This window comes from Onychostruthus taczanowskii, unplaced genomic scaffold, assembly GCF_017590055.1.
Source record: "Onychostruthus taczanowskii isolate IOZ18803 unplaced genomic scaffold, ASM1759005v1 scaffold21, whole genome shotgun sequence".
NCBI classification, from domain to species: domain Eukaryota; kingdom Metazoa; phylum Chordata; class Aves; order Passeriformes; family Passeridae; genus Onychostruthus; species Onychostruthus taczanowskii.
Window position 1 is genome coordinate 1,026,733 of NW_024499351.1, and position 15,193 is coordinate 1,041,925.

Here is a 15,193-nt window from a genome sequence, read left to right on the forward strand (position 1 = left end):
CATAAAGTGAAGCACCATTTTTGTTTTTTTAATCAGAAGGACCCTTCTGATTACAGAAGGACCCTGATTACAGGACCCTTCTCTGTGAAGGGAGTCACACACAGGTTTTTCACTCAGCTACTGACCTGAAAAGAGAGCACTGGTTACCTTGGTGTAACTAGCTTTGCTTGTTTTCAAGCTCATAATATTGGATTAAGTAAAAATGTGACCATTTCCCCAAAGCCTGGCTCAGATCCTGAGCTGAGCTATGGTTTGAGCTGGGTCATTGTCACAAACCAGGCTTGTGGCCAGCAGGACCAGTCAAGAGATGTTTGCAATATGGAAATTAAGTCAACATGGGGGCTCCTTGCTGACCCAAGGAGGAGCTTTGGGGCTCTTCATCCATGTCCTTGCTAATCCCTTTTTGCCATTTATTGGTTCCTCTGGGCTCTGAGCTGCCAGCAGAAGTCACAAGAGCTTTTGAGTTGGTCTGGTGCAAGACTCAGTCCAGTAACCTGAGAATGCTGTGATGGCCTCTTAGCTTCCAATCTGCAGCTGAAGATCTTGCCCTTCCTCCCACAGTAATTCCTCTCACCCTTTGAAATCTCTTAAGGCTTTTCCCAAAATCACAAGAACTGAGGATGGCTGCTCCTAAAAACTGTAAAATAGATAACTGGTAGGATAATTGCCTGTGTTGTATTTCTCCCCACACAACACAGGCAAAAGCAGCCTTATGCTGTGAACCTCCCAGCCTGGTGTAAGTTGAACCCAAAAGCTATGAAGGAAATGGAAAATGTTAATAAATAATGATGTTTGAAACACAAGTCACAGAACAAACCACCAGACCTCCTGTGTTTATTCCACTGGACAGAAAATGGCTATCTCAGTATGATGAAAGTAAGATTTTGGTCACAGGTATGTCTTAGGAATTAGCCTGGGTGCTGCAGGTTATTCAGGAGATAAATCAGAGAAGCTCATCGATTAACTTTTGGTAGTATACTCAGAATAAAGACAACTTTTGAAATACAATCAGCACAACTGATTACTTGATATTTCTCTGGTATGAAGAACCAAGGACCTCCTCAGGGCCAAGGATCTCCTCCCAGGGAATTTTAAATTGTCTTTCTTGATCCACTTCACAGCTGCTAGTTTTCCATCTGGTATTTTCCAAGTCAGAACCAAGCATCTGTATGCTCCATCCTGCATGTTCTTAGTGTGATGTGCTCTGGAAATCCTGGCCTCATTTCCCAAATCCTAAGCAGGTGATCTGCACTTAAAAAGCCCAGTGATGTCTCCCTCAAGTGTGTTGGAATTACTGTGTGTATAGACCAGCCACAAAACTGGGACAGAAACATTAAGACAAATGTACAAAATCTTCAAATATTTTTGCTTAACTTCAGAAATATTCAGGGAAAAGGAAAAAAGGATTTTCCAAGAAAATCTGTGAGTAGTACAGCTGTCTGCAACATTTCAGTGTAACACTTAAAAAAAAAGAGAATCACTGCCTCTTCCAGGACAGCTCCGAGTGCACACCCTCTGGCAGCTGGGGTAAGGGCTGAAGAGTAATACATTATAAGCAAAGGGCTGACCTTTTCAATAGCCCAAATATTCAACCTCTCTGAAGTAACTTAGCTCAGCTTAGGCCTGTGGCCATCCACACAGTCATTCTTTCTCTCCTTTCACTCCAGCCACTGAATGCTGGCAGCCTCTCTGATATGCCACAAGAGCGAGAGGCTCTTAGGGGAAAGGAGGAAAACGCTGGGATAAGGAGCTTTCCAGACTGTGGATCAGGCTTGGACTCCATTCGGTTTGTCATGGGAAAGAAGACAAGAGGACTGCAAAGCCCCGAGGCTTCAATTTTACAGCTGCTTTCAGAGCTCCACTGCATTAACCTCCTTATTTCCCTGTGCTTCCACTTGATAGATGGCTTAGTTTCTGACTTGGATGGCTGATAGGTTTAGGATTAGCTCCCAGAGATCACGCAGAGAGCATTACTCTGACTCTGGAATTCACCTACAGCAAATGGTGCTTTGGGATCCCAAACTTAAACAGACCTGTACGGGCGTCCAGAGGGCACGTGGGCAACGAGAGCAGGAACCAGAGCAAGCCACTGCTTGATTTTAGATTAATGCTGGAACCCAGCACCGAGGCTTTGCATCTGGGTCCCCACAGCTCCTTCATGGCACTGCAGTGTAGGAGAAGCGTTCTGCCAGCCTGGCTACGGGGAATTCACAGCCGCATCCCACGGCGATCACCCCTCACCGCTCCGTTCCCCCGTGCAGACGCTTTAACATCGAACTGCGCACAGCATGCAGCCCCCGCCGCCTGGTGCCGTTCCCTGAGCACGCAGGTTAAATCAGCACGGGAACATCGTCCTGCCTGCGGCGTTTAATTCCCACCAGTTTCCCGACCGCACCCGAACCCCGGAGCCCTCAGGAGCGGGGCCTGTGCCGCAGCACTCGGGCCAGGCCTGCCGTTTCACCGCCCCCTCCTCAAGGCGGGCCCAGCGCGGGGACTGTCCCTCGCCACGGCTCCTCCTCCCCTCCCGCCGCCTCGACCCGCTGCCGCTCGCTCCCTTCAGGCTCCCCGGGGCCGCCTCACGGGAGGCATCACTGGTTTCCCCCCCGGTTCCCTGCCCCGACCCGGCCCTTCCCTTCCCGCCGCTCCCCGGCCCCGGGGCGGTGGCGAGTCTCGGGGGCGGCGGCGGAGCCACGCCCCTCCCCTGACAGCCCGCTCCTCGCGCCGCGCCCCCCCCCGCGGCTTCGGGAAGCGCCGCCGCCAATCGCCGGGCGCTGACAGACGGCCGCGCTGGCCTATCGAGTGACCGCTCCTCAGGAGGGCCCCGCCTCCTCGGACTCTGTGACCAGTCAGAGCAGGGCTGGGGCGGGAGATGAGGATCTGCGAAGCCCTCTACGCTCACCGCCTCCCCCCTCCGCTGCGCGAGATGATTGACAGGTGCGACACCCAATGGGCTGCGGAGGCCCCGCGGCGGGGCCAATGATGCGGCGGGGGCGGGGCCCCGGCGGGCGGCGGGGGCGGGGGAGCGGCGAGGCGGGGGGAGGCGCGCCGGCAGGAGGGCGATGGTGGCGGCGTGAGGGGCGCTGCGACTCGCGCTGTCTGCCCGGCCGGCGCGGAGAGCGGCGGGGGAGCGGTGCTCGCCATGAGGCTGCGGGAGGACGGGGACAGCCGCAGGGCGCTGCCGGCGGCGGGGCTGCTGCAGTAATGGGCAGCGGCAGCGCTGACTCTCGGCTGCCGTGTGGTGCCAGCGCGCCCGCCCGGCGGGACCGCCCGCGAGGAGCCGGCGGCAGGTGAGTGCCGCACGGGGAGCCGCCCGTTCCCTCCCGCCGCTCCCGAGGCCGCCGCTCCCCTCCTTGCTCCCCGCCGGTGGCGTTTTAATTTTTAAACGGCTCCGGCTCCCGGCCAAGGGCGGGGGGCGCTGCCCCGGCGGGCTGGGCGCGGAGGTGACACGGGCTGCTGAGGCGGAGCGGGGCGCTCCCCGCCCCGGGGCTCCCTGGGGACCCGCTCTCCCGGGGGCCATTCCACTTCAGGTAGCCTCCTGGCCAGCTTTGATGCCATCCTACCCTGACTTCTCGCCAGCTGCGGCTTGCTTGTGCTTCCCTGTATTCCTCATGGAGAGGCTTTTCCCCCCGCACCCGGCGCAGATGCTGCTTTCCTTTCGAGGGAGGAGACCCCACCTGGGTTTCTCCTCTCCCTTTTCACTGCCCTGATGATCATTACTCAGTGCAGGGTGGAGAGACATTTCCATTTCGATATGATGCAGCGAGGAAGACGGGGAATCCTGGGTAGCCAGGACTCGGGAAATGCCCCTTCCTCTCTCGTCCTCCTCCTCACCCTGGCACAGGCGTTTGGGCAGCAACACTCCCTTTCTATCTTCTTGGCTGGTCCTTCTCTTTGGACAGAGAGATGAAAGCGGGAGGTGTGTTAGAGGAAACAACTGTTACACCTTTTGTCATCAAGACAAAGAACTTCATCTCCCGGTGTCCCTCCCTGTGGGTGCATGTTGGCAGCACCTCAGCCACTTTGCACTGCTTCCCGGAGATGCTTCACGAGGATTCGGTGTGGCCCTGAGCTGCCCTTTTTTGTTGTTGGTGCCAGCTGTGATGCTGCTGATAATAGGATATGTTGATATGTTTCCGAACAGTCTCGTGGTTTGAATTCCTGAAATTGCTGCAGTATTTTTATTTATTTATTTAATAGGGGTTGGGGGGGTGTAGATGACAGCAGGAAAGGGCTGTGTTCTTGTGGTTGCTCGTAGTTCTTTGAAAGGTACGAGGTCACGTGCAATTGCAGCACTTAGTGAGAAGTGTATTAACCAATGCTATCTCTTCTCCCTCTCTTATTTGTCTTCCAGTCCTGCAGTCCTCCCTTCATCTGCTGTGTGAAGAATGATGATTCCATGAGAGAACTTCCTCTCCATTACCCGTCTACTGCTACTGCATGCTGCTCCTGACCAGTGATGAGCCATTCCGCTAGACTGGGATTTACCCTGAGGAGGGGAGAGGCAGAATATGAATTGTAGACATCCTGTCAAGTTTCTCCCACACTCTTTTTACTGTGTCTGTATATAAACCTGTATCAAGCACACACGCTCTTTGAAACCTCCGTTGGGATCCACGCAGTTGCTGCTGTGTAAGAGGACTGGTATTTCTCACCACCATGGCTTCAGTTTGGAAAAGACTGCAGCGTGTTGGGAAACATGCATCCAAGTTCCAGTTTGTGGCCTCTTACCAGGAATTGATGGTTGAGTGCACCAAAAAATGGTAAGAAGCAGCTCATGTTGCTGTAAAAAAATAATGGAGTAAGTTGCTGGTGCTGAAATAGGAAGGATGTTGCTCACTGTGTATTGTGTGGTAGGTGCATGCTCTTGCATCCCCTTACCTTCTCTTGCCAGCCCATTGCAGAAGCAGCTGCATGAGCTGCTTGTGTTTCTCAGTGGGTGCTGGCTTTGCTGCATGGTTACCCTGGACCTGTTGGATTTGTTCTGTACTATTGATTTTCTAGGCTGGCATTGTTTTTACCTTGCAGGGGAGGGTACATTTGTTAGCTCGCATCTGTGAATTGATGTGGTTTTGGTTGTCATTTTTGGGTTTTTAGTGGGCCTTTTTGTTTGTTTTTTATTGTTTTTTTTTTTTTAATGTTTCCCATGAGGTCTTTTCCAACTGCCAATTCAACGTGGTGATGCTGAGGGTTGTCTACTGACACTTGAGTTGTTTGTCGGGGGCATTGGATATCAGTCCTGGGACATGGTGATCATGGGACATATGGGTTGGATGCCCATTTTGATTTTTGACTTCCTTACCTGAGGAGGTCCAGTTTCTCCTTCTTTTCCATTTTTCCTTTCTATCTTTTAATAGGAAGGGGCAAGAGTCAGGTCCTTGGGAGTTGCCTTAAGGTGTTTGTTTAATCAGACAGTAATTTTGTTCGATGGTGGTCCAGTTGGATGGCTTTGGAGCTGACTAGACAGCAGTTCATGGTGTGGGTCTGGCACATCATCTTTCCTGTGCAAAATGAGCTTAAATAAATCTGCTGGGCAAGACTAGAAGCAGCTTTTACATAGTCAGCGGAAGATCTCCATTATAAAAATACTTAACTGCTGTTTTATATGTTTGGAATATTGATATTACTGACATAATTCCTCACATTAGTGTGAGCATGTAGTGTCAGGGGATGAAGAAAATACTTTCCAGACCTTGTGGACTGAGATGTTCAAATTGTCTTGTAATAAACTGCAGCCTCCTTTCTAATACTTGGCCTTTCTTCTTGTTGGCAAGTTTGGCACATGCATTGGCTGCTTTCACTGGTTATGAGTAATTGCCTCTACAAATTTAAATTCTATCTCTTGGAGTAGGAAATCTCTGTCAAATATGCTGGAAGGCTGCACACTGCTCTGTCTTAAAGGAGCACTGTCAGATTAAATGTTTTGGATTTTTTTAGCAAGTTGTCTTCATGCTTAGGGCGTTTAAGAAACGGAATTTTTCTGGAAGTGGAACTTGCTTTCACAGAGTAAGCTACAAATGGAAACACTGTAGAAGTTGAAAGAAGCTGTCCTGATTATCTTTTGAGATCTGATGTCCCAAAGAGGCCAAGGAGTTTTCCACAGTAATTTTAGTTGATCAGGTTTATTTCAGCAGTTGGGTTTATTTCTTATTATGTTTCACTTGCATTAACGAGAATGTTTTCGGTTTCATTTTGATTCACTCGTTGCTGAGAATTTGCAGGATGCTTCAGCACTAAAGTATAAATCCTGCAGGGGAATGTTTGCATTGGAATTGCAGCTAACCTTTCCTTGGTTTAGGAAAAAGTCATACACAAAAGTTCTCTTGTGAAGTATCTTATTATTTTAGAAACAGGCAGCTTATTGGCTAGTCATAAGTGAGAGTGCCCACCTAGCAGAATGTCTGTGTATGAAGTAGTGAGAGAGCCATTCCAAAACTCAGATATGTAACTAATTTTTTGCAAAAAGGTCGTCCTTCTGAACCTTCATTCTACATTCTTGAGTTTAAATATAGACAAGATCAGTGCTTGTGGTGGTTATTACAAAGGAACAGTATGGTGGTGAAATGTGGATGAATTCTAGGAAAAATCACAATAGGGAAAAACATAACTCATAAAGTCCTTTGACTGTAAGCTTTTTGATTCTGCTTCCTGTTATTTTGAGAACCTTCACAAAAAATGTTCTTTAAGCATGCAACCTAAAATATTATACTTCTGCCTTAAATCAAACATCTATAGAAATGAAGGGTTAAATATTTATGTATTTTGAGAGCCTTCAACTAAGTGTTTCCCTAACTTTGGAGAAGATACAGTTTCTGTGCATGCCCAAAGGATCACTGCTTCATCTGTTTCTAAGTCTTGCCTCTGAGTTTGAGAACAAAACACAAGAAATGAACTCCATATGCTGTTCTTGCTGAAAGCACTCAATATATATTAAGTGTCAGTGCTGTAGTCTGTAGTTTGTTTGATTGAAATGTAGTAAGCAGTAAGTTATTTTAATGTACTGGCATTTTAACAATGCAGTGTTTCTGGAGGAAAAGAATGCTCCATTCATATTTTAAAGTAAATGACAACACAGTCATAAACACACTGGAACTGAGAAGTGTCTGTGAGCAAGGATTGTGAGTGCATGACCAAAACAGGCTGTGTTCCTCTTTGTGAGCTGCTGTCTTCTGTTAGGTTTCCATTTGTCTGACTCTTCAGAAAGAGCCTTGTGTATTAGAATATTTTTGTACTGATTGTGGATGGTGTGCAAGGTAGGGTGAATTTCTGGTTAGCTTTAATACTCTGTTTCTTCTGGACTTGTATTGATTGGAGTTTTTGGTGAGGTTTTTTTTTGTTTGTTTGATTTTAAACATAGTGTCTAAAACAGCTCCTGCTCTTTTTTTTTTTTTCTGGCATTCTCCTGGCACTGTGAGAAGTTGCCACTGTTGTGGTGTTGCTGCTTCACTTTTTTAAAGGATTATATTATCTCTAAGTATTTGTCCAGATTGGTCTGAAAACTTTCCTTGCTTTTTCTCCTGTCTATAATTTCTAATTTTTGTCCCTACTAATGGTTACAGACAGCTACTCACAAATGATTGCTTTTCCTTGGTGGTGTGTTTGGGGGAGATAGGTCGTGATGGAGTGTCCAGTGCTGTCACTGTTCCTTATTTTTCAGATAATTAACAGGACTGAGTCACTTCTGTGGCATTTTGGCAGCTCCCACTGACCCAGACCTAATTATTGTGGCTGCTCAGTACCTTTGAAAAAATTGAACAGTTGGTTTATTTAGAACCTTTCATTAAAAATAAATAAACAGATGTAGTCTTGGTCTTTAATATGCATTAGTGACTCCTGCTACTGCAAAAACATAGTACTTTGCATTAATCATATAAGCAGTTGATTTTTTTGAAAGGTGCTTGCTTGAAAGTGCTGGAGTGTGTCATCCTCCATTTACCCTTGGACTAAGCTGGGGCAGCTCAGGATTTTCCACACAGCCTCACCAGTGAACTGCAGCCCTGGCCTGAAAGGACCACATGTGATACCAGGGAGTTAATTCAGTGCTTATCCTCAGTGCAGAGTCATTGAATAAAACCAGAAATCAGCCTCATTCATTTTGCCCAGGCTTCTGCAGAAACAGCTGTATTTCCTGCTCTGTGCAGAGGGTTGCTGTGGGGGGCAGGAGCGTGCTGGGCATCCCTGGCAGCTGGAATGCTGTGACTTGTGCAGGGGACCCAGTGCAGGTGCCTGAACATTGGTGTCAGGCCCTGTTTGGGTTGCCTTTGAGTTTACTGCCAGTTTGAAGAAGCCCAGGTCTCCTCTTGATCCTGGTTCAAGCTGCCAGCCCAGCAAGAATCTCTTGTGTACCCTGGGGCTGCCCAGCTGCTGGAGGCCTCTGTTCTGGTAGCTCAGTTGAGGCTTGTCTGAGATCCAGGCTCAGCAGAGGAGGAAAGTTCTCCTTTGGACCAGAGGTCAGTTCCAGTACCTGGACCTGAAGCTCTGATAGCAGTTTTATAGAGCTGCTGAAACATCTGCTGCTGAACACATGAGCTCTTTAGGGTGGCTTTTTGTTTCCTTATTGTTGTGTGATATCTCACAAGTCAAGAACTCAATAGAGGCTTCAAATGTAATATTGACTGGTTTCCAGAGAGAATGGCTGAAATTAGAGAGTTCAGGCTGCCAAGTTCCTAACTTGTCATTGTTCATTGGATGCTTTTATGAGCAAGAAAGCTGCTCACCTGAAAATAGATGCTAACTGCTTACAAAGGCTGGAAAAGAGTAAACATAGAGGCTTTTACACAGGATTTGTGTTCAGGAGTTGCTTTAGAGAGAAATATGTTATTTTTGTACAGTGTTTGTAATGCGTGTCATTTCTTACATGAACTCCTTTGCTTTTAAATCCTGCTAATAAATACAGTGAGCCATGATGTTTAAAAGGGTTAAACTTCTCATATGTTCAGAAGCTTTAACTGAAGACAGGCTTCATGTCCATGAGGCAAGTTGCCTATTTTTATATCGATTAGGTATGGTCTGAAGTAGGTTCTCTCTTTTCAAATGCACATATTTCTCTTTTGGAAATGAAGTAAGGCTTAATTTTTTTTTTTTTTTTTCAAAAGGCTTTAGCCATCTGTTTTCCTCTTCTATTGTAGTTTCATAACTGGATGCTGCAGGAATCTTAAGATTTGGCATGCATTGTGCATGGGAGAGAAATGAGCTTTTTGAGATTGCATGGTTCACACTGATCTGTTTGCCTTGTGCTTGCTGCTTTCCAGCAAACCCCTCAGTGCCGAAGGCCACCAAAAGAACTGGGCTTAGCTGGCTGCTGTAGAATCCTTGTTTGCCTGCATGGGGTCAGGCTGTCACAGTGCTCAATTAATTTTCTTGCTTTGCATGGTTGTTAGAGGGGATTTCATGAGTACCTAAATGCATTTGACTGTAAAGGATGATCATATTGAATCTCTTTGAATTAGTCGTGCTGTGCACTGTGCTGTTGTGTCGTGGGCTTGCTCTGCAGAGTTTTTGATCAGATTGGGGTGCTGGTGATATGGCTGTACTGTAGCATATATAACTTGGGCAAGGAAAGCACTATACAATTTCTCCTGTGTTTTATCTTCTGTTCTTCTCAATGAAATTGTACTCTGTCCTTATACTTTTTATTCAGTTCTAATTCCACACTAAATAATCTCCGTTTACAAATACACTTTAGCATTTTCTTTGCCATTCATTTCTGGTTTTGACTGAAGATTTTTTGAAGGCTTAAACTGTGTGTCAAACATACTCTTTCCAAATAATCACCACCAGCTGCCTTACAGCTGTCTTCCCCCTTTCTTTCTGCAGTCAATTAAAACACATTTACCGTCCACACACAAAAGCAATTCTCCTCTGTCACTTTGGGTCTCTTTTCTTTGTATCAAAAAGAAAATCCTTCATTGCAGAAACCTAGATATGCTTCTATGGACCCTGCCTGACTTCTGTCAGGAGGTTGTCTATGAATCCCAATTCCTTAATGCCAGCTGCTCTCCTTCCCTACCTTGCCAAGCTCCCCTCCTAGCCCTTTTTACAGCCTCAGGTCTGTTCCATGGACCACAAATTAGGGATTTCTCGTAAAAGTTGCTGGCTGCATATTGGCAGCAAAGAAATTCCAGTAGGAAAGGTAGAGGTGTTCGTGAAGTCTTTCTTGCTGATGACTTTTTAGGTTGTCAGTGCTGCACATTTGTACCCATTTTCTATTTGCATCATTAAGAGTGCTTGTGTCTCTGTGTCATTTCTAACAGAGTGCATTGATAGCTGCAGGCACAAAGTTTAGGATCTGTAGGGTCAAAAGATTTGGCATAAATATTTGTTCTGAATTTTGTTTGTCTCTGAAAGACACATTTCTTTTCAGAAATTCTTTGTTTCCCGTCCTAGCAGTAACAAAAATAATTAGCAAAAGCAGAAAATCTTTGATTATATGCAGGTGTAGACATATTTCATTTTAATGGTCAGTTAGAGTGGTGAAGATGTCTCCTTGAGTGAATAAAATACACTAACTTATGTTCTAACATAGCTTTACTTTTTGAGAGAGAAACTCTGTGTGTGCATAACTTCCTCACAGAGCTTTTGGAACAAATAAAACCTTGCTCTGTTCCTGCAGGCGCTGTGGTGCACACATCCAGTAAAGAACGTGTGCTGTTCATTTGAACCCAGTGACTTGAACTGCAGTAAAGATTTCAATTTGTGTTTTAGGGTTGGATTCCATGTGAATATTCTTTTCAGCTCTTTGTTCTGTGAGGTGAAATAAAATGAAATATTATGACATTGTGTAGGCCTCATATGAGCTGAGTCTGCCATCTCTTAGACCGCTCCGGCTGTATAGTGCCAGTCTGTTGCTTCAATTAGTTTTTAATTGGTTGGAGAGAGCTGAAGTCCCTTTCACAGCTTAGTGTGAATAAGGAGAGAAGGAGGAGGAGGAGGCTGGTGAGGTTGACTAAATCTGGGGAAACTACTCATAAAACAAACCCTTCAGCTACGGTAGTAAAAGCATTCTGCTTGGGTGGCTTTCTGAGAATATGGGGGTGGGTGTGTGTGTGTTTATTTACTTCTAAAAGCTTTCCCAGTTTACTCTGAGGAGAGTGTGTGAAGTGTGTGTTTGTTTCCCTCGCCCCTCTCTCTGCTTTCACTCCTTGGGGTAGAAGCTGGCCCTTGCGGGCTGTTTGCTACCTTGTGGGACACTCCTTGAGCTACCCTCTGCACAAAGTCTGTCTTGTGTGTCCTGGAGTGGACTCTGAAACACAGGAACTGTGCAGATGAACTTTTGTTCCTATTAAGATATGCGCAGACCAGTAGGGTAAATAAAGCTGTCCTTGTTTTCTTCCTCTTGTCTTTATTTGAAAAATGTCTTTCTGCAGCGTACAGTTTCTGTGGGTGCACCAGAGCCTCTCACCTGGAAGCTGTGTGCTTTGGCAGTTGAGGTACAGGGAGCTGTGGCTGTTGGCACCTGGAGAGGCATTGCAGGGATTTGGGCACTGTGGGTAAAGCACGAGCTAAAATTAGAACCATAACTAACATTGCTGTTGTCCAAGGCTCTGACTCATGAGGTTTGCTGGATTCAGAAGTGGAGCGGGATGTCACTGTCCCTAAGCAGCAGTCATATTCTGCCCTGGGGCAGAGGCAGGGTGACAGTGAGGCTGTGAGGTGTGTCAGTATTAAGTGCCATCAACTTCAGCTCCCATTTGTGAGGCGAGTGTGAACTACAGCAGCTGAGGAGCAGGCACACCTCCCTTATGCTGCCCTGATGCAATGGGGAGGAAAATCTGCCAGAGCGGTGAGATGAGCCACAGCTGCAGGCGAGAGCATCTTAGAGTGCTTCAGCTAAATCACCCAGATCTTGAGTCAGTGCCCTGTGCTGTCACTGTGGGGCTTCAAAGTGCTCAAGCTTTTGAGATGAATCAGAAGTGCGTGCCCTTCTCAGCTACAGTTTCTAGCTGCCTGCAAACCTGTAAAGATGAGCAGTGCAGAAGTAATTCTCATTTGCCTGTTGAGGCTCTCTTTGTACTGGAGAGTCATTATCGGGGGTTCTTTTTGTTTCTAATTTATTATTTAAGGAGACTTTCTTGAGGATTACTCCAAAGCTGTGGCCAGGCTTTGCAGCTGCTTAACTGTCTGCAGCTGCTGAGCTGCAGTTTCTGTGGCTGTGTGTATTTATTTTAGCACAAACTGGTTTGGGGTTTTATTTCATGTGCACCCTCCTGCAGTGTTCTGTGGGCTTTGTTTTGGGTTAGCTCCTGTATCAGCTTAACAGCACACAAGCAGCTCTGACCTTTCATTTCTAGTGGATCTGTTTTGAAAAATGACTTCGGTGCTGACCAAACATCACAAAGGCAAAATAATTTCTAGTTCCAGGAACAACTGAATTAGAGCAATCCAGGGTATTTTAAGTGTCTCTCCTACCACATCAGTTTTGGCTCCTGTATTACTGCTCATTTCCTGTGTGCCACCTCCACAAGCACCTGTAATGAGCAGTCAGCCTTCATGTTCAGTGGCTTCTTTTCTCACTGAAGAAGTGCTTTGAGTGCTGAGTGCTGTAGGACGGGTCAGAGCTGTCTGGGGCTGCCAGATGGGTGGCACTGGCTGCTGCGGTGGGAGATGTGGCTTCTGATGGGTGCAGCTTTGCTGGGAGTGTAAATTCATCTGCTCCTGTTGGGACAAGCCCCATCACCTTTCACCTAGGCCAGGCAGACAAAAGACATTCCCTAAGTCAGCTCTTCCATTAGGTGTGTTGCTGCCTGATGCCCTAGGATGATAGCTGTCCTGACCTTTCTTTAGGGCTAAGACTGATGCAGTGATGCCTCTGCTTTTACATCCTGTGTCATAAACTAACTTTCCCCTCCCAGCTGTGCTTGGGAAGAGTATTTGCATAGCCAGTACTGTTAATACCAAAAGCTGTATTGAATGAAGTAACTGGAGAATCTGGATCACTGAATCCAGTTGGCAGCACATTGTACTCTGCCACTCAGCGAGTACTGTGAATTTCCTTGACTTTCTGTGTCTGCTCATTGAGTAAACTCTGAATCCCTTTGTTTATGTCAGTGCACAGGAAGAGATTTAAAAGAACAAAAAAAGGCTGTCAAAAGTTCTCTTTTGTAGCAAAGATCTAACTCAGACCTGTAAATTTCAAAACCAACCTGTTGCTGATTTGTCTTTGGTTTATTAGCAGAGGATTTAACCTTGACAGCTCCTGGTGACACCTGATGTGGTTATAGCTCTGGAGTTACAGCTCTGGCCATGCTGACAGGTGGGCAAATCTATTTGGCTTTGTTTTCTAGCTGTACCTGTCTTTTATCAGTCGTGTCTCTTGGAAAACTGATTTAGTGGTTTGTCATTTCCTGTAGGTAAATTGAGCAATTGTTGTATAAAGCTGTGAAAAATTTCAGGAGAACAAGATTTTTAAGCATCTTTTTTTCTTCAAGAGCAGATCTTAACTGCATCGAGTGCTTGGAGTAAGTGTCTCTTGAGTGAGTGAATTCCCCTGCATTCCTTCATCTTTGACACATAAGAAAATTTTAAGAATGAGAAAGGCCTGACCCATTTTTCACCGCTTCCTCTCATACCACAAAAACTGAAAGAATTTATAACAGCATTACTTGGTTTTGAGGCATATTTAGGATGACTTTTGTTTAGTGTTCACACTTTTTGAAAGATACTTTTTAAAAAATACAATGGTGTTTTCCCCTTCCCCCCCTTTTTTTGGGATTTGTGCATGTGGAAAAGGGACTCATGGATTGTAAGCTCTGCTTTTATTTTTTTGTTTGTTGGTGGGTTTTTTTGTCTTTACTGTTAAAATGGTTTACTTTCTTCCCTGTAGATGGCTACTCTCAGCTCCAGTGTCTGCCTATCTGTTCAAGATACTGGGACATACAGTCTTAAAGTAGTAAAAGAATTATTTCCTTTTCACAAATTCCTTTTTTCCCCTATACTAAATGGGACTAGATTTTTTCAAATTTTTAGCTGAAGGCTCACCAAGAGTAGTCATAACACCCTAAATTCTTGTAGCCACTGATGTAATCAAGGGATGTTTTGCTGGAGGGCTGAGTGTGTGATCACCCATAGTGCTAGAATTATAAACACGTGCTGCTTGAGACATGGTGCTTTCTTTAGTCTGTGACTGTCCTGTCGACTGGGGGGTGGGGGGTGAAAGGCAACTTTTCCTTCTTGTCTCCACACATCTTTCCCTTTTTACTGGGAAGAAAAGCTGAAAGCCTGCAGCTGCTCCTGGAGAGAGCTGGATAAGGGTCCTGCAGAGGGCTGGGTGTGAGGGACTGCCCCTGACACATCACCTGCTACCTGTGGGGCTGTGGCAGCCCCCTGTGCCCACAGCTCCACACCCCACACTGCTGCCACTCTTGCAGAGAGCCAGGACACCTGTTTCCTCCAGGCATACAGCACTGCTGTGGTTGATGGGTCCATGCTGTCAGTGGTTATGACAAGTTTTCTGCTGTGTTGTTGGTTTTGAACCTTGGGCCTCTCCCTTATTTTTAGCTTTGCTTCATAGAGGGGAAGTTTTTTTGTGATGTTAAAACACGCCCGAGCTTTCTGTCTGGCCAGCAAATTCAGCATTGGATTGGAAAGTTTCAGCAGGCAATTCCAACTAAGGTTTGCAGGGGTGGAAACCTCCAGCTATTATTTCCATGGGTTGTGTGACAAAGGGCCTCTGGACAGAAGAGAGGAGTCTTGGTCAGACCTTATGGCTGCAGGTTAAAATCCATACCTTCACCTTTTATTAGGCACTGGAGAATCTGCAAGGGCAAAAGCTGCTGGCTGCCCAGCCTCTTTCCCTGTGCCTGGAACTAGGGTTTATGTCAGTTTGTGCTTCCATGTGGCCATTTGTGCAGTGTATTTTTGGAGCAGGGAGCTGCTAGATATATTTCTGTGTTTCTCTGCTCCCCATCTGTTCCTGGAGCTACCTCCTGCTCTAGCTGCCTCGGGAGAAGCTGTATTGCAAGGGAAAGTGGCAGTAAAGCCAGGCATTACCTGCATTTTCAGTGTGAGGGTGATCCAGTCCTGGTGCTGGGTGCTCATCTGACCCATCAGCAGTCACTTCAGTAGTGCTGGTAGTGGCTAATGTTGAGTACAGTGGCAGGTGACAGTGCAGTCTCTTGTCTCCTTTTCTGTTGCCCTGCTGGAAACAGGAATATGGAATATTTTCCCCCATAGATTGAGTCTTGTTGTCTGGAGTGGA

General features: G+C 46.3%; 1 protein-coding gene across 1 annotated transcript in view; it reads left to right on the forward strand.

Annotated features, from left to right (window-relative positions):
- The first annotated feature begins 3,041 nt into the window (after positions 1–3,041).
- Positions 3,042–15,193, forward strand: part of EHBP1 (EH domain binding protein 1) — a 204,788-nt gene continuing 192,636 nt past the window's right edge. The window contains exons 1-2 of the mRNA XM_041404490.1: positions 3,042–3,287; positions 4,352–4,760. Coding sequence (XP_041260424.1) covers positions 4,657–4,760 — 104 coding nt within the window. The 5' untranslated portion in view covers positions 3,042–3,287; positions 4,352–4,656. The remainder of the gene's footprint in view (positions 3,288–4,351; positions 4,761–15,193) is intronic.